The sequence below is a fragment of the Lineus longissimus genome, chromosome 6 (genome assembly GCF_910592395.1).
Source record: "Lineus longissimus chromosome 6, tnLinLong1.2, whole genome shotgun sequence".
NCBI classification, from domain to species: domain Eukaryota; kingdom Metazoa; phylum Nemertea; class Pilidiophora; order Heteronemertea; family Lineidae; genus Lineus; species Lineus longissimus.
Window position 1 is genome coordinate 19,932,949 of NC_088313.1, and position 27,942 is coordinate 19,960,890.

At 41.4% G+C, this 27,942-nt stretch overlaps 3 protein-coding genes and 1 non-coding gene across 13 annotated transcripts in view; 3 read left to right on the forward strand and 1 right to left on the reverse strand.

Moving 5' to 3' along the window:
- LOC135489064 (protein hu-li tai shao-like) overlaps positions 1–16,823 on the forward strand; it is a 32,496-nt gene extending 15,673 nt beyond the window's left edge. For 3 of the 10 annotated variants that reach the window (XM_064774169.1, XM_064774170.1, XM_064774171.1), the window contains 11 exons: positions 4–128; positions 996–1,125; positions 1,839–1,952; positions 2,264–2,356; positions 2,827–3,013; positions 3,306–3,383; positions 3,872–4,564; positions 9,068–9,121; positions 11,712–11,768; positions 12,246–12,343; positions 12,518–16,823. In XM_064774169.1, coding sequence (XP_064630239.1) covers positions 4–128; positions 996–1,125; positions 1,839–1,952; positions 2,264–2,356; positions 2,827–3,013; positions 3,306–3,383; positions 3,872–4,564; positions 9,068–9,121; positions 11,712–11,768; positions 12,246–12,343; positions 12,518–12,607 — 1,719 coding nt within the window. In that variant the 3' untranslated portion in view covers positions 12,608–16,823. Of the gene's footprint in view, positions 1–3; positions 129–995; positions 1,126–1,838; positions 1,953–2,263; positions 2,357–2,826; positions 3,014–3,305; positions 3,384–3,871; positions 4,565–6,624; positions 6,703–9,067; positions 9,122–11,711; positions 11,769–12,245; positions 12,344–12,517 lie in introns of all 10 variants that reach the window. The other 7 variants (XM_064774176.1, XM_064774177.1, XM_064774172.1 and 4 more) reach the window with 7 other exon arrangements.
- A 396-nt stretch (positions 16,824–17,219) lies between these two features.
- LOC135489065 (ras-related protein Rab-24-like) lies at positions 17,220–24,553 on the reverse strand. Its single transcript, XM_064774181.1, has 9 exons — positions 24,534–24,553; positions 23,660–23,826; positions 20,507–20,699; positions 20,273–20,341; positions 19,768–19,914; positions 19,378–19,480; positions 18,942–18,995; positions 18,734–18,799; positions 17,220–18,445 (listed from the first exon to the last, which is right to left on the reverse strand). Exons 2-9 carry the CDS (start codon positions 23,803–23,805, stop codon positions 18,357–18,359), a joined length of 867 nt encoding a protein of 288 aa, XP_064630251.1. The 5' UTR covers positions 23,806–23,826; positions 24,534–24,553; the 3' UTR covers positions 17,220–18,356.
- On the forward strand, positions 23,051–23,122 carry Trnap-agg (transfer RNA proline (anticodon AGG)). Its single transcript has one exon. It is a non-coding gene; the product is annotated as a tRNA-Pro (tRNA).
- A 664-nt stretch (positions 24,554–25,217) lies between the features above and the next one.
- LOC135489439 (pre-mRNA-splicing factor SPF27-like) lies at positions 25,218–27,495 on the forward strand. Its single transcript, XM_064774796.1, has 6 exons — positions 25,218–25,304; positions 25,571–25,663; positions 25,908–26,080; positions 26,404–26,514; positions 26,647–26,727; positions 27,081–27,495. Exons 1-6 carry the CDS (start codon positions 25,218–25,220, stop codon positions 27,190–27,192), a joined length of 657 nt encoding a protein of 218 aa, XP_064630866.1. The 3' UTR covers positions 27,193–27,495.
- The last annotated feature ends 447 nt before the right edge of the window (positions 27,496–27,942 follow it).

Genomic DNA, 27,942 nt, shown 5'->3' on the forward strand with positions numbered 1-27,942 from the left:
CAGGGTTACAGAACTGGTTTCCAATACAGACAACTCGTCGAACGAATAGAACCTGGCAAAGGCAAGTCGACCAGCGACGTGGAGATCCCTCCCACCTCTTCCTCACACATGAATGACGATGATGTTTCGTAAGTATTGGTCATCTAGCATGATAACTAGTGATGTGATGATTATGTCCAGAGCCTCTTCTGTCAAAATAAGTTAAACTTTTGGGTTGGAAGTCTGATATCGGTGACTGTAGAGGTTGCCATCTGACTTCTTGCCCACAGGTTCTGTCCTGAAACCGTTCAGTAGACCTCAGATGACCTGCTCAATCACTGCTAAAACCTGAGCATTTTTGACCAGAACCCATTTATACACCTGGGTGGAGTAAGGCATGACTGGTAACTATTTATACCTGGGTGGAGTAAGGCAAGTGCAACATAGAGACATGCCTGTAGTCTCATGCTGATTGGGATGGAGGGCAAAATTGAAATAGAAGTGAGGAATCGGAAAAAAACATGATTGCAACACGAAGTAAAACTGCAATTTGTGAGAGTCTATATGAGCATTTTTTTAAATTGGTCGATAATTTTTGATGAACAAATGGGAACATGAACAAATTGGCCGTTTATTGATCTAGAGTTCACGGCTAAAAAATCAATTTGTGAATCTTCTGTTGACGATTAATCGGAGTGCAAAGTCTCATATGTACTGAATTAGTCAGTGGAACTATACAAACGTGAAATATTTTTGTGTGCATATAGAATTATCCTTGTTAAAAAATGTAGCTGGGCTTGTTAAGTGTCATATGTATGTGAGGTCGAGCACTTCATCATACTCGGCCTAGATAGCTGACACCACTGATAAAACTTAACGTGATATTCTCATGTAGACCAATATCAATTTGTTAAGGAATGAGGTCAACTGTTTAGGCAGAATTAGATAGATGAAAAACACCTCTTAACCCATTTCCTCTTTGATTTTACTGAGATGATTTTTTGTGCATGTTTCAGGTCTCCACTGAAAGTGGCTTTAGAGAGACAGAAGAAGCACGTTAAGACAGAATGGTTGGGCACACCCAACACGTACTCAAAGAAAGAAATTGACGAAACCGGCACCCCCAACCCCAAAAAGATTACCAAGGTAAATGATCAACTTCTAGATAATGCTTTAAATAAGTATGGGACTGGATATACGAGAGTTTTTAGTTTTCAAATTGAGAACATGCACAGGTGTTAGCCAGTATCAGCCTGTCTCAGTTTGCGATGTTGTGACTTGACATCCTGTTGTGGCTTGTGTGAAGTCATACATGTCAGGTGTGAGTCACTTGGTGTCTTTGCGTTGTAAAAGTGAATGGCAGTGAAATCAAGATTCAGTTATTGTGTATTCTACCTATATTCCTTTAGCTCTTTTTGCTTTGTACAAATGTATGATAAATAAGCATGGTTTCGGGTAGTGTAAAACACTGCATGTATGCATGATTCTCATTTGTGAAGAACATGACCTATAACCCTAGGTTTAAATCAATTCTGAGTTTTCTAACTTTTTAGACAAGATGTTCGCTGAGCTGACATCGTTTCTATCTGTGTGAATGGCAATCTTATTGCTTGCTAGGCTTAAACGTACCTCACCTATCTTCGAATTCAGGTCCTTGGCTTCAACTTCTTCAGCTGTTTTAGGGACCTAAGTTGCTGCAGCATACATGTAGCTATCTGATTTTCCAGTGCCTCTAGCTGTCACAGCACCTCCTCCTTCAAGAATTGGGTTCGTCAGGGCTGGGATGCAGCCAGGTGAACAAGCCTCTTTGGAATAGTTGTTTTCCAGAGATCCTGATGTTCTGTTTCATTAATTTTCAGTGGGTGCAAGACGGCTCCCCCCAGAAGACCAGCACACCCATTAAAGTAGACACCAAAAACCAGTTTGCTCCCATTGGAGATAACCCAGCAGAGTTTAAAAAGCATCAGAAGAAAGTAAGCGTGTTTACCGTCAGTGGGGAGGGTGTTGTTGTGTCACTTACTTGGGCTTCTGCCATTTCATTCACAGGAAGCTTGTTTGACAAGGCTGAAATCTTGGGGTCAAGTGTCAGGTTGTTGGTCCGATTCTGTTCGACCAGTTTACTTGCAACTCGACTCTGATCTCGGGAAAGTTTAAAATTATTGAAGAAGAAGTGCCTCTGTGTGTGTTATACAGACGAGTGCAGATTATATATCTTGGTGTGGCGAAACTTGGACAAGTGCTAATAGAATGATGGATAACAACAGATTTGTGTCCTCGGTTTCAGGTGCGTGAAAACTACTACAAGGACACACGAACAGCTGGGCCACAGTCGAAGATTTTAGAAGGCACCACGTGGGAAGAGGCCTCGCGAATGAGGGTAAGCGACACTGCAAAATTTGGTGATATTTCCATCCTATAATCATCAGTTAACCTGTGTTGCACCTTGTGAATTGCACAGACTGTATTGGGGTCTCGTTTTCGACTGTTCTAACCAGGCCACTCTCCGTCATCTGCTGGTTGTCTCCTGTGGGTAGGCGAACAATGATAAACCAATCTTCACTAATCTGGTTTTCACCCAACTTCTTCACTCTTCTTCTCTTTTAGTTTTCCTAACTCAAACCTTACTTGCCTGTTCTAACTATTGCATGGCCTTGAAGCAAAACTTCTATGATTGGTGTGGTTTCAAAGGCTACATGTAGATAGCTTAGACATTCTACGCATTTGTTGTTCTCCTTAATGAATTGTCTTCAGGATAAAATGATAACGCCATGTCAGTTGAAACTGTCTGGTCATTCGACATCCACATGAAATCTAATTCTAACTCAACATACTTATTCTATTCTCCAGGATGGTAACTTGAGTGGAGCTGGTGACATCGTAGTCGGTGCAGCCTCCAAGGGCATTATTCAGCGGGAACACCAGCATAATGCTGTCGTCTACAAGCAGTACTATGCAGCTAATCCATTCGAGTCGATGACAGATGATGAGATTCAGAAATACAAAGCTGACATTGACCGCAAGAATCACCCAGAAGGTAGGCAATGGTTTGTGCTACTGTTTGTGTGTGTGCTCTTTACATGAACCTCAGTCATTCAAATGACGTCGCTGTCTGCAGTAAGGGATTATCTCAAAATGGCTTGATGCTCCGCCCGAACAAAATTTGGTGAGGCAACTCATATTGACTGTGAGGTGTTTTGACTTCTTAGTGTTCTGCACCAAGCTGTTATGGCTCGGCAACCATGACTGTTTTAGAATTTCAACAGGATAGAAATAGAAAAAGACATTCCTGCTTGAGGGTGTTATAGATTTTGAGATGTGTTTTTCAGGTGATGCTGGTTTTGAAGTTGAAGGAGAAGTAGAAGGAGAAGTGCAGCTGGCCACAACCATAGGTGATATTGAACAAAGTATGTATAACACTCAGAAATTCTCTCAACTGGATCCCGCCATATTTTCAATGATATGTCTTGAAGTAACATTGTTACAAACAGTAGAAAAGCTAAGGAATTTACTCTTTATTGTCTTTAAACAAACTCTTAGGAAGGAAAGTCTGTGTTGAATTCTTTGACTTAGCTGAAAAAGATATCAGATTTTCAAGATTACTGAATCCCCTGTAGTATTTTCTTGTAAATACCTCCCTGTGTGTCACTCCTGTTGGTTGAGTAGTTATTAGTTCCTTTTGCATACATGTACATGTAGTTGAATGCATCCTAGTGTACATAAATATCTTTTTACAGCGTTTCATCTTGATTTTGAAGTGTAGTTAGACATTGGTGAAGACCATCAGCAATTAGGTTAACAAACTATTTTTGACAGAAGGTCTGTTTTACGATCTTCTTAGAATATGTCTGTGCTGAAGTCACCAGTAGTCCATGTTTGTTTCATATCTGTGTAGCTCCTCCGGTACAAGAGGAGTGGGGGTTCACCTGTCCATCTGCCAGCAATGAGGATATCCTTGCCCACCCAGTGATGCCCAGGAAGCACTCCCGCGCCACCGAGCAGGAAGACGAGGTCAATGAAGTGGCCAGGCCGCTCTCAATGATTCAAGTCGAGAGGGCACGAACGTTTGCTGTCTATGATGAGAATGACGATTCTCTTGCTCCTCTTGGCAAGCTTCACTCTGTTGGTTCAGCACCAGCTTCGCTAGAACGTGACGTCCATCCCGGGTGGAAAAAGGAAAAGCCCCCACCACCTAAACGCACCGTCACACTCGGGAAATACAAGCCATTGCGCCCAGACTTGCCACTGCCGTTTAGGCGGACCAAGACCCTGCAGCCAACCAGTAGGAGAGAGAGGCCACCAGTACCCCCAAGACCTAGGCCATTTTCGGGAGAGTTCTTCATTGCAGATTTTCCAGCAAAGGCTCCACCAGCCAGGCCTGAGCCTCCTGTGGTTCTGGAGGAAGCGGCAGAGAACCCTCCAGAGCTGTTGGAGAAACCGACACTGAAGCCTCCTAAGCCTCCTGTGGCGGAGAAACCTGCACGTAGGCCTCATGTGGTATCTGAGGAGCTTTCACCTGAGTATCATGTGATGTGGGAGAAACCTGCACCGAAGCACCATGTGTACCCGGAGCAACCTGAAGCCTCTGGTTAGTTGTGTAGTTTGTCAGAATGTGTCAAGAATAACCTTTAGGAAGAGGAACAGCTTTGAACGCAAACAATTTCTGGCCTTCTGGTAAAGGAATACCCTATCTTTGGACAGGCGAAGAATGTGAACAGGAACTGGATTTTGGCTTTTCGAGGAACAGAGGAGGTTGCGGTGAAGAGCATGGGGGCAGGAAAGACGGGGACAACTGTTGATAGGAATCTAGGATATGGTCTTTTCAGCTGGAACTGTAGGTGGATGCATGGGTGTTTGAAAGTTTAAATACAATTGGTACGGTGGCATTGGTACGTGGATGGATTGGTACATAATACTTGAATGGGGAATCATTTTGAGCTATAATGAAAGCAAACGTTATTTCTGTTTATCCCAGGAACGGAACCGGAGAGACAGTTTGCTTCCAGAGTGCATATAGAGACGGATATTGATGCTGTATCACCAGCCCAACCCTCACCTGCCCAAACTAGTCATACGCCGGCTGTTACTGGTGATACTCCTGCTAAAACTCGTGATACCCCAGCCAAAAGTCGTAACACTCCTGTTAAACCTGTGTTTGACCCACCGGCAAAACCTGTCCGAACACCAGTTGAAACTGGTCGTTCTGCTAAAACGGGGCGCACTTCTGCCAAAACTGGCCGTTCCCCGGCTAAAACTGGTTGGTAGTTTAAACGATACCTGTCTACAACACTATATTCTATTTAACCATTGATAATGATATCCACTGGCAATGTTAACAAAACTCTTGGAAATTTTGGAAAAGTCCTGCAATCTAAATTAACATGTTTCTCTCTCTAATGAATCATGTTTCATTTAGAGAAGGATCATATTGTTGATAACATCTAATGACTGCACAAAATATTCAGGTCATGCTCATTTTAAATCAATTTTGGTCTCAAACATAACAACCTACAATTTTAACTAACCTGTTTGGGGCAATAGTCTATTTTCCGATGATCACAATCTGAATAACATCTTCATTCCCTAACCAACCCAGTTTAAAACTTAACAAAGTTAATATTGGTTTATGGTGTCCACGGAGCATACATCCTCACGATAACATGCAACCTCTCTTTCAGATCCTTTGAACGTCATGTTTTATAAATGTTATTTTGCAGTTTTTTCATGCTATGTAATGTATTGATATCATGACCCCGCTGATAATAATTGCCCTGTTTCTTGTTGCCCCACCCCGCAGATCCCCCGGCCCGTTACTCTTCGTATTCGGTTGACGATGATGATGACGACACAGGTAGTGCCCCCTTTATTGTCATGATGAACTATCACCAAGTGCACCCTCACCCTTCTCTCTCAATCTGAACACCCGATACGTTTCCTAGATAGTTGTTTGCCCCGTGAGGAGTGAATATCAATCTTGTTCGCACATTTCTTGTAAAAGTCACACTTTCTTTTGATTGGCCTGAACAGGACTTGCAAAATATTGAAAATGTGATTTCTACACCAACTGCAATTGGCAAATGTCTTGTCCCTGTACTCTTTAGGAAGTAAACATTCTTAGTGTTTTTGGCACCAATATATTGACCTGTGTATATTCACTATAGAAAGTGCCACCCAGTGTAAGATTTCTTAGTCTGAAAACTTGACAGAAACCAAGATGCAAGTTCTTGATGCTAAATTATGCCAAGATTTGCCAATTGCTGCTGATCAAATTCATTTGTAATGAATATTTGATCTTGTTATTTCCCTGATTTTTGTCCAACCCTGTTCATGGGGAGATTGTTCCATTGATGTAATCAGTTTGAATGCATATTATGTTCAACTACTGCCCTATTCTTTCCACTTGTGTGATTCCTTTGTTCTGGAGGATGAGTACATGCATGGGTTTTGCCGGCTGGCTGAGCTTTTGAATGAAACAATGCCAATTGTTTCATTCTTCTCAAAACATATGGACAAGTATGGTCACAAACACCAATAATGTGGATGTACATTGAACACGCTGGCAACACCTATGAGATGTTCTAACAGTCCTCCTGAATTCCTCGTGTGCGGCATGATTCCATTCTGATTCTGTTCTCACTAACATTCTAGCGACCCCTATGCAGCTGGACTTTAAACCGTCAGAAACCAATATAGATGAAGACTTGCCATCGCCAGTACAAGATAAGGGTTTGTACACCGCCCTTAGTAGTCTCGGGTCGAGGAGGTTACACAGAAACAATATGCTATCCTGAACAGTTACTCAGTTGTACAGTTGCTATGCTATGTTGAATCGTCTATGCTAAGAAAAGAATAAGCTATTTTGATAACCAAAGATATTTGGTATCTTAGACTGAGATCACTTCGTTTTGGTTAATATTGACAGTTTGATGGTCATGCCCTCATTGTGAAGACATGGCAGTAGAGTGACGAGACCAACATATTCTCACACTGATGACAGCTTCTTCATGTACGTTATAATGGTGAAAACTAACTCGGCCTTGGCATGAATAATCATAAATCTTGTAGGCGAGTGTGGGCATCTCCATGAGGCACAGAAGTCTCAGACTGAATTGGTGACTATGGCAACTATATCACCACCAGTGTAACCAAAATTGACTTGGTAACAATGGCATCAAACACATACCAGTGAGTCGTACTTCTTGCGAGTGAAAATATGATATGTTTACCACGTTCAGGATAGGTGTTTCTGTGAGCCATTAGCTGCACATATTATAACCACACCGTTTATGTTTGTGCCTGACTCCTTGGGCTTGTTTGTTGTAACGTTTGCTTTCTCACATTTCCAGATTTGGCTTACATCCAGCTCCTCAATCACCACCCTAACCAATCTCCAGATGTTCCACACACACACAAAACTGGTCTTTATAAATCACCTCCAGAGGCCTTTCAGCCAGTGAAAATGACAATCTGAGCTGTTGAAACTTTAAGTTGAAGTTAGCTGAGAGTGCTACAGTAGATCCCTTCTCTAAGTGATTTCCAGGACTTCCATGGAGTCTGAAATTGTTCCCTACTTAATGATGAAATCACCCTAAATGTACATAAAAACGATTTTAGTGGTCTATAAAGGGGGACCTGGTATCAATGCCTGAGTGATTCAAATGGACAATTCTGGTGTGCAAACAATGTAACCATAGAAACCACTTAAATTTCTACCGGTAATAGTTTGAAGTCTGTGTGTGTGGAATAGAAATCTTACTTTACCTCAGCTTCTATTCCTTAAACCTGGTTCCTGCAGATAGACGAGTTGATACTTAATGTGTTAGCAGCAGTACACTGCTGGTGTTAGGTAGAAGTGTCAGTTTTCTTCCATCTGTCTGTAATATTGAGCTGTCTGCTACTTATATGTTAGAGTGCGTTCAGAATGTATTCAAACTAAAAAAGTTGGCTTTCCATGCCATTGAAAAAGCAGATGGCATGATTTGACGATATTTCATTTATGTGTCTGCGCTATGAGAGCTATGCCTCACCAGTGATGTGGGCCACATTCTAACAGTCTAAAGCTGTAAAACCACTACATTCATTTTTACTCATGATTTATAACATCCTGCTGCTTTGAACTGCCCAGTTGTTTTGTTTTGCCGGTCCGAATGCTCATATTGTTTTGCGACAATTTTTAAATTTTTTTCCTGAGGAATGCCGCTGTTTATGTCCCGTGCCTCTTTTTGCCATTGCCTGAATAACCTTTGCTCCTTAGCCCCATGAATCTAGCCTTATCCTACCAAGATCCAGTTCTGAGCAAATATCCTTCGAGTGACTTCCTAATTTATGGATGTCAAATTTTTTCCTCTTTTATTGGCATCAGGGTTTTGGGTGAAGAATCCTTCAAAAGCTTACTGATCTTCACTTTGAAGTCAGTTGCACAATGGTGTAGGTTTGTGTTGCATGCTTTGTGACATCTTTCACAAATAGCATATCAATATCAATATCATTGATGCTTGGTATTCAATGTGCTATAGGTCTAACATCTAAACTTGTAACATTCCTGTTTTCTATGCCCATGTATGTCTGTGCCTTTTCAGAAGATGTGCATGCACTATTGTACAGGTACCACAGAACGTTGACAGTATAGAATATTTGGGGACACACTGTATACTTTGTTGTAGCATGAGATATTGAACATTAGATTTGCACTTTCTCAGCAGTATTGCAAACCTCGTTGTTGTCGGTAATGAAATCGTTAAATATCTGGGGCGGATTCATGTAATTGTCGTTCTATTGAATGACAAAAGTTTTTAAATGTTTGGGACTGTTTACAAACAACTGTCTAGAGGGAACGACGCTTAGAGGGAACGACGCTCTTGTGTACGTCATTTCAAAGGCCTTGTTGGAGCAGGTTGATAGGTAAAGGAAGTCGGGCTTAAAAAGATTTGCAGACAAGGTTTTTCATCGACGTTGTTTATGAACAGTCCCTGGTGTAAAAATTGACTGTAAAGACTTCATTGACTAACAGATCTGCCATAAGATGGCGCGCTGTGTAATTATGATAATATTCCACGTCTGCATGTTACTAACGATACTGCCTTCCCCACAGCTTCCCGACCCGTCGGCCGATCTCAATCTGCCAAACAACCATCTCAGAAGAAACGTAAGTCGAAAACCGCTGCTGAAAAATATGCCGCTAATACATAATATCGCACTTTTCTTGTCCCGTTAATCCGTAATCTTAGGTCAGGTTTTCCATCCATCCTTAATTCCATTGGGCTTAAGGAATTGAACCCGAGGCGGAGGACCTTGGTTGAGTTACCAAGACACTCGAGGGTGGAGCTAAAATACAGTCCAAACCCGAGCCGACAGGCGAGGGTTTGGACGAAATTTTAGCTCCACCCGAGAGTGTCTTGGTAACTCAACCAAGGTCCGAAGCCGAGGGTTCAATTTCTATTCTAAAATACCTCAAACTTAAAAAGATAGGCCACGAAATAACTTGAATATGTGCGAATTTGGCAAATTCCATCCATCGCCTGCCCGGAGCGCCGGTAGCGCCGTTGTTTACATTATGTTACGGCAGCCCGTATAGGAAGTCCGGATCGGCTCGCTCAAGTGACGCTAAAATCCGCGCAAATGGGCTATTTGGAGCGTTTTTCTCAGCAAATATGTGTAGTGCTCATTAAAAAACTTAGGGTGGTTGATGCTTCCTTGGCTGATTTGTGTTTGAAGCAGTGTTTTGAGAGCCTCAAACTTCTGAAGTGAGCTGTGTGCATGGTTCCACATTTTAGTGCAACCCGAGGGAACTTTGGTAGAGCATCTTGGTTGCGTGTCCAAAACACTCCACTCTCAGAACGAGGCTTATGCATTTTCCATTTAAAAGTTGACTTTACGGTACCAAGGTATTTTAGAATTTTCCTCCTCATTCTGGCTGGTGTTGGGATTGTGTTGCTGATGTTTTGGATTCTATACGCTGGATTCCTGAAGTTTGCGGCTGGTCACTCCGCACTTACCTGTTTGGACTGTTGACAATACCACGAATGAAAAAGGCTCGTTCAAGGCAGAACTGGTCTGATCAAATGAGGTCTGCAGACAGTTAAGTCCTGATGAGTTTGTCACGGAGTGAGTGACCAAGTTCCTTGTCCAATATTCATTTGTCATAAAAAAGTTTCTATTTGGAGACAGGCTTTCTCACTCTTTCATGGTCGGTTTGGTGGATGTATTTATACTCGGGTGATGAGAGGCCAGAAAAGGTAACATTTGTTCACTCCTATCTCTCTGAAAGTTTGAGGATTTTTCGGTGTCTGAATCCTTGGTTTCTGCTCCCAATGTTGTACTCTCTGCCTATGTGGAAATGGTGTCTGAGTGAAAATCACCTCTTAAAAATAAATAACAACAGTTGTTTGGTCCTGTTTGTTGTGTGGAAGAGGGAGAGTTTCTCTTTAAGTATGATCAGTATGAATCTGTCTGTCCTGTCTGCTGAAGAATTGTCTTGCTACAACTTCTGGTTCATCCACCCTGTCTTTCTGGAGTTGGCTTTTACATTCGACTTGTAATCCAATGCTCTCTTCATGGTAAAGAGGTTAAGGTAAAGTCTTCTCACCTTGATTCACGCCAGTCGCACTCTTTGTGTTGATTCCTAATCTGAGCACTCCTCACCTTCATAAAAACCCTTCACTGTAAAACATCATTAGTTTGTATCTTTTTGTTTCAATGAATTTAGTTTGTGAGCAAGGAAAGATATTAAATACAATGTCATCTAATTGTATTCAATATTCAATATTCAGTTTGCTTGAGAGTTAACAATCGGATACCAAGAAATCATAAGATTGAAAGAGTAATTCCAAGATTTACTTAAATAGTTTATCGTAGTGAGCTCTTACTTTTATTTGTGTTATTTCTTCTACCTAATTCATTTGCATTTATCAATCATTTTGTAAATATGTACATTTTAGCACTTCCTTTTCACTCTTGACATAACAATCCTCTCTAACTCTTAACTTGGTTGATATAATACACTTGTACCATAGTGTATCTTTGGTTCTCCTCTCTCACACAGATAACAACCTGAATTGGTGATTCCCATTCATGGTCATTCCAGTTTACCTCATCTACAACTGTGCCTAAGCTGGCCATACGAAAAACACGATTGAAAGTCCTAAAATTTGATTGGCATTTGGAGTTGGGTTCTATTCTTGGAACCATCTCTCTTCTCTTTCCTCTTTTGTACATAAGAACTCCTCCAACACTGTCCATAAGCAATTGATGTTGAAAGAAATTCCTGAATGCGTTTAATTTTCATTACAAAATTACTTATATGTTATTTTTTGCTTTCGTTCAGGAATAGTTTAAGATGATTTATATGCATCTGAAGCTTTGATGCAAGGCCTCTTGCACCAGTTCTGGGTCCATTGTCAACAACAATATCAGTTGACTTGAAAACTTCTGTAGTCATATTCAGGTTGTGTTCATCTGCATGTCAAATACAATCAGAGCTCGGTTGTTCAAAGCATACGCTAGCGTTAACTTGACTTGAAGGAGATAACGCCACACTTTGAACAACCAGGCCCTATGTCTGAAGACATTCAGCTCTCGGGCCGATTTGGAAGCAAACTCCTTTCAACATCAATCAGGTCTGTACATAGCTCTCTTTATAACCTCATAACCAGGTCGGTTTAGTATAGCGTTCATAATCGGTGAAGGAGCGTGGATTGTGACTTATCATGATCTTATTCTTTATATCGCATATCTAGTGGTTGCTGAGTTACAGGCGAGAAATCTAGAGCGTTCACATTCGGACAGGCGTGGAGGTAAGAGATCTGATGGGCGTAGGGGAGGTGGCGTCCCTGGGCTGTGGCGTCCCTGGGCTGTGGGGTCCCTGGGCAGTGGGCAGAAGATAGTCAATCCTTTCGGCACCACCAAATGTCGTATAATGACACGAGGTATCACTTTCATACAAGTTTACATACTCCATGCATCATAAATCTTTTAATATAAATACAGAGGAGGGTTCATTTTTCATTTTTTATGTACGGTAGTCAATGTATTGGCATTTCATTGAATTCTAAATCATTTTAACTCCATTATTCTGTTGAAAGTTTTTGTGAAAGATTTTCAGTTGTCTGTAGCTCACCTTTCATGTAGGTGTGTTTGTGCTAAATTTTTTTCCATTCTAGGTCACCACACTTCAATCAGACATAATAGGATACAGTTTAGGATACGTTGAGGTTTCCCTCGCATCTGTTTTGACTTGGTCTTACAGTTTGTGTTGTTTTCTTGTTGTTTAGATCGTGAAGGCGTCATGAACGGAGATGAGCATGAAGAGAAGCCCAAGTCTCCTACCAAGTCTGACACACTCAAGTCACAAGAGAGTGGAGAAGGCGATGTAAGTACTCGATCTGTTTCTCACACCTACCAACGAGTTAACTTTTGGAGTATCTATAATCTCTTTAACCAACATTATGATGAAAATGATATTCCAGCTTTAATTTTGAGTCGGAGAAAATCTGCTGTCTGTCCTCTGATGAGGGATAATCCCAATTTTCCGTTCCAATTCCAGACATCTCACGCAGATGGATCACCGACCAAGGACAAGAAAAAGAAGGGCGGGAAATTCAGGATGCCATCTTTTGGCAAGAAGAGGAAGTAAACCAGAGTGGAGACTAGCCAAGATTGGAACTTTCGCGGGAAGAGATTCTGTTTTGTGAACGAGACTGATTACGCATTGGGAGGAACTGCCCTTGTAGGCTTATGGACTATGTATTCAAATTACTGGTATTTAATATTATTTTCACATGCAAATTTTATCATGTAGGAACCACTAAGATTGACAGTATGATGAAAAACTGTGCAGGAGGACATTCATTCTATAATACCATTTTGTATTTTGAAATATTTGTGTGTATAAATCTTCTTTTTATGTAGACCAGTCTTCCCCGGGTTGGCCTAGAATGTAGCAGGCTATTTCCTTAGGAGTTAGGCGGCACCTGATTCACAAATCGCAGCAGTCTTTTAGATATTCTAGTGCTAGGGCTACGGGCGCTTACAACATTTGCTGTACATAGAATTTTATCCTACAGAGACCACCAGACATGATTACACTTATAAAGTTGTTGGTCTGGCTTTGTCTTTTGTATATATCAAATATATGTGTTGTATGCCTTAGTGTTTACAAAAGTTTTTTAAAAATAAGAAAAAAATATCCCTATGTGTAATATTGATCATTAGATATACTATGCCAAAGTTGCTTTGCGTCTTTCTGGCGGTAAATTCTCTTGAAGAGTGCTGTGAATTTAAACCAACCAATCAGAGAGTAGATTGAGATATATATGTAAACATTCCAAGTGCTCTTCGCACTCTGGAGTCGTGAATTGGGTGCCGTCCGAACGACATCAAAATGCTACTTTTCTCGCTCTGCATGATGGAAGATTCGCTTCATTTCTGGTGTGGATTATAAAAATTTGCCAAAAGTTTTAATTGTGCGGTGGTTCTCCTATCGGATTGGTTGACGTTTTGTCCATAGATCAACGCGTCGGAATGAGATTGTGCAAGTATGTTCACCAGACTTGCTATCACCTGATTGGTTGTATTGCCATTAAGATTTGTGCTCTGATTGGCTGTTGACCGTCATGAATTGTGCTCTTGATTGGCTCTTTTTACAGCCATCGAGTTACTGTGTTTTGATTGGTTGAGCAGTGGGCCAACTCCTGATTGGCTGTTACCATTGCAAGAACAGTACTTGAATTGGCCGTTCAACTTGACCATCAAAATAATGGTACCAATAAGCATTTATGAAAAGGAAAGTTCTTGTGTTCAAGAAAGCTGTCCATATTTGGCTAGGGACACCCTAGTGTTTGCTGTAAAACAGTAAAGTATCCACTCTTGTAAAAAATGAGCACAAAACTTGCACATTTTTAGAAAACAGTGCTCTGAGTTAGAGAAAAAATTTCGAAATTTTGTTATGATTGGTGATTTCCATACAATCTTGTTTATTCGACCTGTACTGCACTGGGATTGAAGTAGACAGAAAAATTGTACCATGCAATAGAGGATAAGAACAGACCTCCTCTCACTGTATTCAATAGACTTTTAAAATATAAGTACGTATAGTGCATAGGATGTACCTTTAAGTCATATACATAAGGATTTTGCAAAGTTAACATCAAGATCTACTTTTTGCAATATGATGCATCGACGTGTAAAATTTTGTACTTTTAGAATATTATCAGTTTAGAGCTGTAAACGTTTGGGAGTTGTAAATAGCAGCGAAAAGTCACTAGAACTGTCAATAAACTACTTCTTGCGTGGAAATGTATAAAACCTTTCACCTTTGTTAAATTCAAGATTGGTGTCAAAAACGAGATATTGTCCCAACTTGGAATAATATTGTGGATTTTTCGGCGGTCATCGGAAATTTGTTTTTATGAATTGATCAAGGTTTATTCATGTGGTTCTTTTGATGTAAAATGAATGTATATTTGATCATGCATGGTCATCATGCTCCCTGTAATAATTTAGCCTATATATGCTTCAAAGAACCAAGTATTGACCTATTGAGGACTGAATAAGGGAGAGAAAATTGAGGATGACAAATTTGAAAATAAATTGTTAAATTTTACAAAAAGGTAAAAAGTTGTGAAACTGACTTTCAGAATTGAGGGTAGGTTTTTCTCGTTTCGATGGAATTTTTGATAGTTTTTGAAGTATGTCTCACTTTCACAGTGACCAAAACTGGCATCGGTCCTCAAAGGGTTAATCTGTGTTTATATTTTATGATTCTGGTTCTCCTGTATATGTACGTATACATGAACGAACTGCGGCTAATCATGTCAGTTGGAACAGTGTCTTTTTCATTTAGAGCATATATGGATGTATTTCTACGCCATGGAGATCATAGTCAGCTTAAAATTGTCCTTGCAGACTTGTATAGAAAATGCTGTGAAAGCTTGAAAGATAGTCTATGTTTGAACATGTCTGGATGAGATAAGCTGAAATAATGTGAGCCTCAAAATATTCCTCTCTACGTGATGATGCCAATTTTGGACTTTGAGCCCTTCCTCTATAAAGCTTGTAGCTGTAACATGTTGTGCCGATTTAATTTGTGGAAGGAAGAAAAAAAATGCATCTATTTTGGGGTTTATATTATGTCCAGTTCGATTGGTCTGTAAAACTGCCATGGAAGTTTTCCGCAAGAAAACCTTACGATACAGGAAGTCGGCTGGGAACTTCGACTCACAAGATCACCCCTGATATTTGAGGCCAGTTCAGAAACTGTGGCGCGATTGCCCAGCACTACATGTCAGCTATATTTGTACAGCTTATTTTGGATGTACAGTTCAGATTGTTCTTACTCGTTTAACCATAGAAAGCTTGTGCAATACGAATGTCCTGATTTAGATTCATCAAACAATTTGTTTGAGGTTCTTGTTTTTTGTAGAGGAGTAGATTTTTGAACCTTTGAAGGCGACTTCAATGTGCATTTGTTTATGCCAAATCTTCTGTTTAATAATAATAATACATGTACCAACGGCCATGCACTGTAGTTGCATATGATATAGCTATTAAAAAGATCATAATTGTCATATTTTTTGCCAGGGTTTTTTTTTGTAATTCTCTGAAACCATGGCACTTGGGAGTTCATCGACTTCACCTCATGGAACATGGTGTGTCAGTTTTGGGCCTTGCTTGAATGAGCTTGGTGTTGGCGAGTTTGGAGCATGATTCTGAAAATTGCCTTCTGCTTGGAAACCCAACACGTAATAAACTAATATTGTCACACCATGATTCGAATTTAACTTATTAGATTAAAATGTGCCAATACAGTATAAGCAGTGAAAGTCCTGCGCATTTAAATTTAAAAAATATTAATCGGTTGATACCCAGGTGCAATGGTTCACCTCCAAAACTGGGCATTTGTTATGATTTCTAAAAGGAAACTGTAGGTTAGATATCGTCTTAGGAGGCGATAGTGCCCAGTATTTCGGAACCAAGCTTCAAGCATTGCCCGTGTAATCTTATCATAACGGGGACCTTGAGAAATTTCCAAAAATGATTAATTTGGCCAGAACTTGTTCATCAAGTATCTGTGATCGTTCTAATTCATGTACGTGATAATTTTTTATTCAGTGTACGAGAAATTTTGATATGTATCTGTTCTTCACCGCTACAGCGCCATCTGTATTTGTGTAGCAAAACTGCTGAATATGGTAACGTAGTCGCCCCAAATATAGTTGTTTTCGTTGTGGAGTTCTTGGAGTGAATGTGACCGGAAGAGACTGGCTGTGTTATTGAACAGTTACTGTCCCTGGTTATGTCCCATGGTGAACCAAGTTTTGCCCCAGTTCTAAAGTCGCTTGGTAAGCCGCCGCCTTGGTGCAACGGCAATTATATGGTACATATGGTTGGGAAGTTAGACTGCTTTGAAGTGGATTTATGCCATCTGTTGTGAGACTGGTGTTGGAGATGTGCTGCTAATGCTACTAATGCTTAGACTAGGTTTGGTCGTGCTGACATTTTGCTTTGAAATGATCAACTGAACCATTGTAGATTGGTTGATGATACCATGAAAGTCCTGAATGTTCAATTACATGGCCATGCTGTCGGAAAGCGACAAGTATAAGACTTGTGGAAAGTCGTTTTCGGTCCCTTAAAAATATTGAAAGATTGTGGCACATATAGCCAAATAAATGTTATGTATATTAAGGTGGACTCTGATCATTCATTATAAGCTTCTGAAATATTTCTAACATGCCTCGAGAATGATTTCAGCTTTGTGTACGCATTACTTTCAGTGCTCTTATTCAGCTAAGAAACAGCATCCATGTACTATCCTTCACATATCGGTAATAAAATACTGAAAATATTAAGTGTGGTGTTTTGGTCTTTGAATTGGGATTTTCTGTTGTGCTGCATGGTCATGAAAAGTTAATACTGGGTGTTCCTGAAAAATTCATCATACTGGGTGTTCCAGAAAAGATCGGTTAGATTTGACTGAAACTATGGAGATGATCCTTGGCATTGCCTTGATCGATGAGTGTCCTAGGTTTGTTCCACACCCATTCCTTCAACATCCGCAAGACCAGAATGAACAATCCTCCGTTCCTGTTCTAAATGTGACAATACCAAATTCATCTAATATGGAGGCTAATACCCCTGCTTGCCACAATGCACCGCCACAGGTAGTGTCCTGAAGATTATTTCTAACACGACCCATATCCCTTCAACATCGGCAAATAACAAGAATTTTTTATCAAAGTGTTTATTACCATGCAATATACACATTAATGCATTCCAATTTCCATCGGAATTTCATAAGCCATTTCAGTGAACTCATTTACATGTGATTATGACAATATCAGTCTGAAACCCCTCGGTGTAAAAATAGTTTGACGTCACAAGGCTAGCCAACCAATCGGGCCATTGTTTCGTCAACCAGGCACCCAATCTCCCGGGCGCCGGGCCAACTGTCCAATTTACATGCACCCGCTGAAATCGTTTGGTGGCAGAGTGAGACAAGCTTGGCAACGACGATTATCACAGACGACGCTTGGAGAGTGCCAGGCACCCATTCTCCAAGCGTCGTCAACGGTGATCAGCGTCGTCAACGGTGATCAGCGACGTCAAGCCTCACTCGACCTTCTATCTCTGCCACAGACAATTTCAGCGGTGCAAGTGAATTGGACATTTGGCCCGGCGCCCAGGAGATTGCCAGGCACCCGATCTTGACACTAGAGGCGCTGATTTCGTTCCTCTAACACGACATCGGCAAATACCGAGAATTTTTTAATCGAAGTGTTTTATTACCTTGCAATGCATTCCAATTTCCATCGGAATGTCATAAGCCATTTCAATGAACTCATTTACATGTATAATGACAATATCAGTCTGCTGAGTCAGTACCAATACCATCCAGGATATAACGGGTGAAGGTCCCATCGTCACCGAGTCGTCCTACACAACACATCCTCTTCGAAACAGTCACACAATCTTGGAGGAGAATACAGATCTCTCACACATTCATCTTTTGTGCAAGCTTTTTATACAGTAGCCAATGTATATATCGTCTTTAAGACAAGGCCTCTGCCCACGGGGTCCTAGGATGTTCACATTGAATATTCACAACCTTTAGTGGTGAGTCTGGTGCAATAGTCACACCCACTCCTAGGAGAAGGACAGTCACAACCTTGTAGGAGACACCACAGATCTGCTTTACTGTTTTATATCCAAAGAAGTCCTCAGTTATTGAAAGGTCCTTGTAATGTTCTACCAAGAAGTCTTCAGTTACTGCAAGTCCCTTGGTGCGTACAACCAAGAAGTCCTTAGTTATTGCAAGTCCCTTGTCGTGTCCTACCAAGAGGTCCTCAGTTAAAGCAAGTCCCTTGTGGACTCGCAACCCCCTGCTAGCTGCATACACATCTGGTATTGCCATTGTTATCAGTCTTTTCGAATAATTTAACTGTTCGATTGGCATTGATGTCCTTATTAATCTCTGAAAAGAAATCAAGGATGTATAATGGGGCCGGGTTGTTTAAAAAAGTCTTCCTAGTTTCTTGGCAATAACTTTATTGCCAAGTCAAAGTTACAGCAAGTTAGGGACTGTAGTCGTAATGGAAAATAAGAGGTGGTAGCAAGTGGAAGACTCCACTAAACTGGAAAGAAATGAAGAGATCATTACAGTCTGACACATGTCAGAGTTGCCCAGCTTTCACCAAAGCTGTGACAAAAGAAAGGGTTCTGAATAACAGATTTATAGACAAAGAAGACATAACCAACTTACCATCGTCCCGTTCCCTCTGTTCCTGTTCTTCAACGAAATCAAATGTAATCTGCTCGAAAAGCGCCTCTGAAATAAAAGAAAGGGCACATTTAGTTGGTAAAAGTAATATAAAAAATGAACCACTTTTGGGTCCGAAAATAAGAACATTCAAGAATGGATCTGGAATTTAGGGGAAATCACATTTTACAGCTGAGGTACAACGACTTACCCACATTTTCTCCAGTCCGGCTGGATGTCTCAAAAACACCACAGATATCATCATCTGAAAGAAAGATTCGAGTTCATTCGATATTATTGGTAACAAGTGTCTCAACATCGTAAATGTCCCTACAGTTTCTGCCGTCGCATCTTCTTTACAAGACACTTCCAAAAGACATCAAGACGTTTAGTTACATGCTGGACAGACAGGTGTCGCCTCTGTGTAACAGGTGTAACATGATGAGATGTCCTATAAGTATTGTTGTTCTCTGCTCGTTCCATCACTCTGCGCGCGCTTAGAGGCGTTATTCTCAAGGGAGTATGAGCGCGTTTTAATACGTGCCACTACGGTTAGGTGTCAAGTGACCCCGTCGTCAGCTAGAAGTATAGACTCGCACCTCCCGAAACAGGTCTTCGAGGATGCAACCCGACATACATATTCTTACCAATTTTCATCTCCTCTATCTCGACCTTCGTTACCCGTCTCTTCATCTCATATGGTTCCATCAGCAGGTCTCTTTTTGTCCCGCAAAGATACACGCTGCAGTCCTGAAATAGAGCAGAACACAACCTTTGATGTAGAATACTGCGGGAGCCACGCACGAGCTGTACGCTGACATTTGAAACAATCCGCTTTGAGTGCCCACCCATTTGTTTGAAAGACGAGTATTTAGGTTGTAGGCTATTTCCGAAGAACTACACCCCGTCACTTTTAAGTTGATGTTAGTTGCTGGGCTATCAAACTCACGACCTCCTGGTTATGAACCCGGCGCTCTAAGCAACAATGCCATCAGTGATCGTCCCAATCTACATGTCACTTGAAAGACCATACTTACCGGCACGTTATCTCGGAGTTCTTGAATCCAAAACTGGGCGCGGTCAAAACTCTTTCGGTCAGTGAGATCGTAGCAGACGATAGCCGCCCTGGCACCGCGGTAATACAACCGGCAGATGGCTTCGAAGCGCTCGCACCCTCCCGTATCCTAGGAAGGAAAGGTTGAAATAATTGTATCTAAGGGGTATCCCCGCGCCTTAAGTATCATGTCACAACTCTTTCAAAGACAAACATACATGTAACACCATATTTTGCCGTCTCCTTTGCCTCGAGAGGTTTACTCAGCCCAGTGACGAAGTATTTTTTTCAGTTTAATGTGATCTCATCTCGGTGTGACTTCGTCCTCATAAAACCACTTCGGGCGACCGGACACCACATACAGCAATACGTACAGCATCTCTCTCGTGGAACACTGTCTTAGGTTTTAGCAAAAGAACCGAAAGTTTGGATATGTTTTTCACAGCCCACTGCTGTAGAGTTAAAATCAATACTCCATGATCTCTTACCCATAGTCCGAGCTTGAGAATTCTCCCTCTGACCTGAAGTTCCTTGGAGCCATAAGACGCACCTATCGTCTGCGAAGAAAGAAATACTTCTAACCGGGAGAGAAAATGAGGAAGGATTCGCAAGTTATTACCTTTGCATGCAATAGAGAGGTCTCTCGTCTGCTTGACTAAGTATGGACTTCAAAGCTACTTGTACAACATGAAAAAAATGTTTCTTTTTGAAGAAATACACACCGTCTGGTATCGTCCTTTTTGTCCCCCAAGGAATGACTCGGAAACGAATCTCTGAAACAAGCTGGTCTTGCCCCCGTACGCCTTGCCCAGCAGTACCAGTTTGAAGTCATCCTCTTTCAAGACGGGGCCTGAAGTGTCGCTGAGGGTGTTCCGCCGCCGGTCCAAGAACTTTGGCTGGAATCCGTTTAAAAGGCTGGAATGAAAGATAGGCATGGATTAGACACCTGGGGTAGTCTTGTTCATAAACGACGCCCTCTTATCCTTTAATGCCAACATTTTAAAGCGTTCAAAATCATATAACACATGGTATCTTTCAGCTCTGAACTCTGGTATTGGTAATTTTTGTTCTGATGAATTTGGACGCCTTTATGGCTGACGACCGGGCCGAAGGGATGGTCTCAACTCTCGCAAGGGTTCTGGCGACCGTCGTACAAGTCCTCACCTGCCGGCTAAATAACCCCGATAAAGCGCCATTGTCTTTATGCCAAGTCTGTTGTTCCTTCTCTCACAAGTATGAATTTTTTACATTTGCCCAGTCGCACGTCCTATAGGCGCACCGCAACGCCAAATAGTGGAATTCAGACACGGAAGAAGCGTCCGAAGACATCAAACAATCAGGAGACACTTGTGATCTATTTTAGATGTGAAAGCGGTCGGAAGAGGTGCAAATTATACCCTCAGCCAAAATGCCAAGGATATACTAAGCAGAGTTTATCTGAAAGACTCTGATACTATAGTATGCCCTCTGATGTGCATGTGGATGATTGGCTTTTACGCAATATGTCATGTCCATTAAATAAATAGCAGGCCTTGTATGTTCAGTATATTCAGTGGCGTAGTCACCACGTATAAATTAATAATGTGAAACATTCAATTATGTGGGCTCTATTTATGTTAGAGCTAAAACAAGAATATTGTTTTCGAAAATTCACCAAGGACACTAATTCATAGTATACACCGTCTTCTTCAGTTCAGCGTTCAGAAGTACAGATTTGTATGTGACAGTGACATTGTCTTCCAAAGGAATGTGAAAATATCTCCGGAGAATGTGACATTGTATTTCCAGGAAAGGTTATGAGAGTCACACATCAGTAAGCCTCATAGTATTGTGATAGGAAACGAGTGGGCATTTCGATTATAACCTTGATATTGTTGTTCAAATTAGTAAGATTCCTTACCAAGTTAGAATATGCTTTTTAAGGACCTGACGGCTTAGATGTTACTCTCTAATTGTACATGTTCTGGGTCACCATGCTAGAAACCGTAGCGCCGCGCAGGATGAAGGTTGTGCCTTTGACTCAGCTGTTGTCACCTTTCATGGGACCGGTTAGAAAAAGATGAGAATCAGAAATGATAAAGACCTACATTTAGAAGATACTGAAGACAACCTGTCAAAGGACCGAAAACCTTTTCGTCCAATGTCTTACCTGGTACTTTTAGACTTTGGCTTCAATTTGAGTGGCATCTTTTTCTGAACAGTAAAAAGCGCTGGGGAGAGTGTACGGTTTATCTAAGAGTTCGTTTTGAAGACGTCTTCTCTGACAGTTTCAAGCTTTGAGCCAAATATCCGAAAAAGTTAGCACAACCACGAATTAGTGAGAATTCGAAAGCGTTGTCAACTCAGTGTGATTTCCAATGTTTTTGTGCAGATTCTCCAGCTACCGATAAATTCCTCGAAGGCCGAGGACAGATGAACGCGTCCTTGTCACATCCCTATATGTTCATCGATCCGGAATATTACGTTATTGTATTAGTAATCATGTATGTTGAAGACGCCTCATTCCTCGTATAGGGCGTTGTCATCCCTATACCCCAGTACAAGAACCTCGTGACTAAATCCTTCGGACCAAGGGCCTTGAAACGATGTCTCTCGGCCAGAGGCAAAAATCACAACTGCTAAATGTCGCAACCACTAAATAGAATAATCCACCAACTAGTAGGTAGGAGAACGTTTGTAACCGACAACGAATTATTTTGTTTCATGAAAACAAGTTTTCTCTCTACATCGTGTTATAATATTATGCTGACATCCGATATTCAAATTTTGCAGCTGGCTCCTAACGGTTCGTTCCCGTTCAGATTGATTCGTCTGCCAATTCGAAGCCATATAACCGTGGAGCAGATGCATAGATAAGGTCTATCAGAACCGATCTACCTATATAAGCTTACATACTGAAGGGTGATTCGGGGTCTATCCATGTTGAATACGATGCGCGTATACAAATATGGGTTCGGATGAGGCGACAAAGGCCTGCGGTTTATTATTGAAGTCTTCTTTTATTGGATCAATATCAGAACCGGTGAATAAAGTGATAGGATTTGAAACCCACCATCTGCATCTAAACCCCTGGACAATAGTTGAACAATAGTGCACTAAGACTATTTCTCCACAGGGGACTAAAGTCACTTTCACACCGGAGCATCCAACATGAAGGAAACCCATGGTCATAGTGGATGGGAGCTCGTTGTGCTGCGAAAACCTGATTGTGACCATTCAGACTTCTCAGCGACTCCGACTAGTCCGGGTAGTCTACTGATATCCAAGGCTCGTTGGTCTAGTGGCATGATTCTCGCTTAGGGTGCGAGAGGTCCCGGGTTCGACTCCCGGGCGAGCCCATTATATTACTTTTCATGCTAAGCTTTTGAAATAAACTTCTGATGAGATGGGAGCCAATTGGCGAAAGTTCAAAGTGTTGACATAGAACTTTTGTCAGCGGTATGCTTAATTATGTATGAATAATTATGTATGTATAATTATTGTACCATGAACGTCAATGAATAGCGTGACATCCATGCGTATAAAGGCCAAGGCCGCAGCAGGAGGTTGGGTACGTGTGATCAAAGGCATATCCATTCGTATGTTTTGTCGCATCGTTTTGGGCTCTCGAGCGCGAACTGCTAGTAGGATTTCTTTGAAGTTTTGTTTTTATCGGTCACTGGTTCGCGACAAAACTCAATCATACATAACCTGACTGGCACTTATGGAATTTAAGAACAGGCCTATAGACTATCGGGGTGTCCGTCCGCAGCGACTAACACTACTGACCAACGATCCCAGTCATTTTCCCTTCACAAAATTACCTGAAAAGACTAAGGGTAGGACAAACTTTCCAAGGTGACAAACTTTACTGTCATACCGGCGTTTATACTTACTCTGTTAAAGGGTCAGACGGGGTCGGGGCCAGACTGCTCCTTCTCTTCCGTCCACTGACCGATATTGGACGAGAGGCTGGTGTCTCCGTGCTGATGGACATGCGTCGCTTCGATGGGAGGTATTCCTCACCAATTGGTAGCATCATGGTGGATATTTGACAAGGCAACTGAAATAATATTTCATAAATTTGCCATTTTAACCCAATGGTACTACAAAACTAATGCAACCATTATACACAATACCCTGTCTCACATCCGCAAACGAAGACAGCACGTCGTGGATGGCAGTGCAATCGATGTCCCAAAAACAGGTTATTTCAATATGCGACAAACTTCTTTGCAAGGAGAGGAGCACGTGAAAGACAATTTCCAATTCGTCAGGGTTAATTGTGTACACGAAGAATCAGTGATGACCGATGATGCGACCCATTGTTGTTCGTCACGCGGCGGCGAATACTACAAACAATGTATATTGCGGGACAGTGTCACAACCACGAAGGCCGTATTATACGAAAGACGATTTACCTGTGTGAAGGACCCGATTCTCCCCTGGATGAGACCGGTAAAGCATTGGTCAAGCGTTTTTGATACTGATATAGACAACGAAATACCAATATCACGAGATATCATTGATCAATAAAGACTTAGCATTTATAGTTCTGTCCAATCACATTCATTTATCAGTGACACTTTATAAAGCCCAGATTAAACTCCATACTATTATTATAAAGTGACCCGTCGATGAGGTCAAAAGGTGGGCCCAGTTGCTTCAGACTTCTGAGGTCCTTGATGTAAACATTTGTTCCCCTCGGCACATTCTTATCCGGGCGGGAAATAGGGGGAAGGGAGGGGGAAATTGTAAATCTCAACCTACCGTCTGGACTGCAAACGCCTGCCGTATTAAAATGCATACGATATGTGATATATTGGCTATCAGTTCTCATATATCAGTCACAATATTCGACCATTCAATTCAAGTGATCTTAAATTCGATTATGGAAGAACTGCCAGCTGTAAATTATTGATCAGATCTGTGCAAATAATCATACATTGATAAAGTACATTTATCATTTATCCTATGAGTGATCCGGCAGAAAAGATTCAAAAACCTCCCATGAACACACCCAGCTTGGCCACTGGCACCCGGGCTGAGCCTCCGTTTATATGGGGGAGGACACTGCCCTAATGGGTAGTTCGCCTCAGTCTAACTTCACTGACAAGCTACTAACGTGGAGGCTGCATCCCGCCATGAATAAAAGCTATTACGTCTCAATTCACGTCTTACTTTCATGGTTGGTGTTTTTTGAATTGCCGGTTTGTTTTGGTTACTAAACTGCAATTTCAGTCACTTGCATTGCTCTTCTTTCTAATTACATTGTATTTAATCGTTCTGTGAGATGTGAGAGACCCCTATTGGCGACTTTGTGTAACTTTATCTTGCCTGCCTAGCTGCTACCTGTATTGTCCCTTTAACACTAAGCAGTCTCGCTCATAACTATGTTCTGTGAGTTCATGGAGTTCATTGTACCTACCGGCTTCCTTGCGCAAGACTGACAACATGGCAGGCCAAGGAAGCGAAGGTGTTATTGTTGATGCTTTGCCTTACTATGATCAGGGCTACGATGAACCTGGAATCAAAGAAGCGGTGGGTATTTGTTAAAAAGATACTTTGGTTTATGTAGCGACCGCAGATACAAGTCAAATTAGAGGTGTTATCGCTAAAGGTAAAAAAGAGAGCTGATCAAAAATCGGTTCAAAATTTGAGAACCAGAGATCCACAGCACAGAGCACTCGTACACTGTTGAATGAGTTGTTGTAAGGCATTGAGGTGCAGCTCCCAGTTATTTTCTGTCTGCAGTGGTTCAAGTGTTTAAGCCTGTTTAATATAATCCATTGTTTATTTTTCCTCAGGCCCTGGCTCTGGTTGAAGAAGAGACGAGAAGATACCGACCAACAAAGAACTACCTAGATTATCTACCACCACCGAATTACAATGCTTTTGAGGTAGGTCCTTTGTATTTGAGACCATTTTTTACCAGTGACTACCCACCTAGCGGATTCATGCAGCCACTAGCTCACTTTCGTCTGTCTCAGCGGTTGTGATAATTGTCCTTTTTTACAATCATGTTTGTTGTGTAGTTGAACTTGTGGTCGGAGTTGAATCATAAAACTTATCCTAGGATCCTCTAGAGTTTGCAATAAAATTGTCTGATTTCTTGACCCTTGAATCCCACATGTTATGTTTCAGACGGAGATCATGAAGAATGAATTGGAAAGAATTCAGGCAAGGTTACCCATGGATATGTTGAGTATGAAGAGATATGAATTGCCACAGCCGCCAGCTGGTAAAATGACAGATATTACGGCATGGACAGAATGTGTGGACAACTCTCAAGCTCAGTTAGAACACCAAGCTTTACGGTGAGCAGATTTTAATACAATGTGTAATACCAAGAGTTTTTTTTGAATAATTGCATGGATGCTACAACAGAAAAAAGGCCTTTGTAGGCTGATTATGTCAAACATTCATGATTCAATGGCTGGTGATGGAGCAGTTTTTTGTTAACATCTATTTTGTTTCCTGATCAGTGTCCAAATTACCTGTCTGAATTAGTCTCAAGAAGAAAGAAACATATAACAGCCTTAAAGGAGGGATATTTTAGTGCTGAACTAACTGTTTGCCAACTTGGCTTCAAGTATTTTCCAATGATGCTTCCACTTATCTGTCATCTACCATCTTTCAGGATTGCAAATTTAGAATTGATGACTGATTTTGGAATCAACGCCTGGAAACTCTACAACAATCTCCTTGTCCATATGGTGGAAGCTGCACAGAAACAGTTGGTGGAGGTCAGGTGAGTTGTCCTTCTGTCCTAATTCTTAGATACTTGGTTAATCGCCGCATCGAGTCAATTGCTTGGTAAACCTGTTTTATAGAATTCTAGCACAAGTTTGAAATCACCTTCGAACAATTTCATTCTTTTCAGAAAAAGAATCCAGGACATCAACTGGAAAAGGAAAAGTGAACAAACGGCCGCTGGTACTAAGTTAAAACTTCTGGAGGAGAGGTGAGAGAAATGTTTTCCCTAATTGATATCTTGTTGTAAAACTTGTCCGTAGTGTCTCGTAACTGGTTGATGTTGTCTATTGTGTCTCCAAACTGGTGGTGGGGCAGTGATGTCTGGTCGTGTGGCTGATGGAGGACTTCTGACTGTCAGTCCGGATGAACAGAGTAGATGGTGAAAGTGCTTATCCCAGATTACTAAACTGACTGAAATCAATCACTGTTCTGTGATTCATTGAGTATTTAGTTCAGCAAGAATGCCGAGTTTCAAAGAGAGATCTGATGATTAGTGATAGTGCTACAAGTTGTGACAAATGTATATCATATTAGTCTTCAATGCTCCTCTTTCTCTTTCAGCTGGGTTGGTCTTGTCAGTAAGAATTACGAAATCGAACGAGCCATAGCCGATTTGGAAAAAGACGTTTTTGAGCTCCACCAGAAAAATAAGACGAAGGTCAGGAGTAGTTAGGAGCAGGTTGAACTTTGATGGACGCTCAATGAACGTTGAAAAGAAAGTGCATTTAAGACTTTTGTGGTACAGTGGATTTGATTGACATAGGCTTGTTCTGTAGGTTGTTGCTGAGAAGAAGGACAATGTCACAATCTAGTTCCAATGGACAGCAATGATCAGAACAACCGGAGACAGATATGTGACACTGTCTCACTGGGCATCAGGGATGGGTTGCCACTTATGGCAAATGCTTTTCTGGCATAGATCATCTGCTCAGAAATACTGTTTATGCTACTTGTAGAATACAACAAATAAAATAAAATGATGGTAATTTTTATTGGAGTGTTAGAGTTTCTGTGTTGAATTGAGCCCATGCAGTGTGTCTTAGATCCAGGTGGGGATGCAGAGTTCACTGTGTTTATCCTCAATATGAACTGGAAGTCATTTCGGTAAAAGGTAGGCCATTGCAAAGTCTGATGAGTACACTGTGTCTAGAACAACATTGGAACCCTTCCGCTTTTGGTAAAGCTTCCATCTGGCTGTGCTCTTGAAGACTGGTCCAAGTACCCCACAGCAACGCTGTAGACATACTTGGAAGTAGCTCATGTACGCCTGACGTACTTCATGTGCCTGGTACAACATCAGAACTCTTCACTTCTGCATGATAGAACTTCCATCTCACTGTGCTCCTGAAGACAGGTCCAAGTACCCGACTCGGGTAGAGATCCCTACCTAAGAGAGACTTGGAGTGCCTCATGTACCTTATTG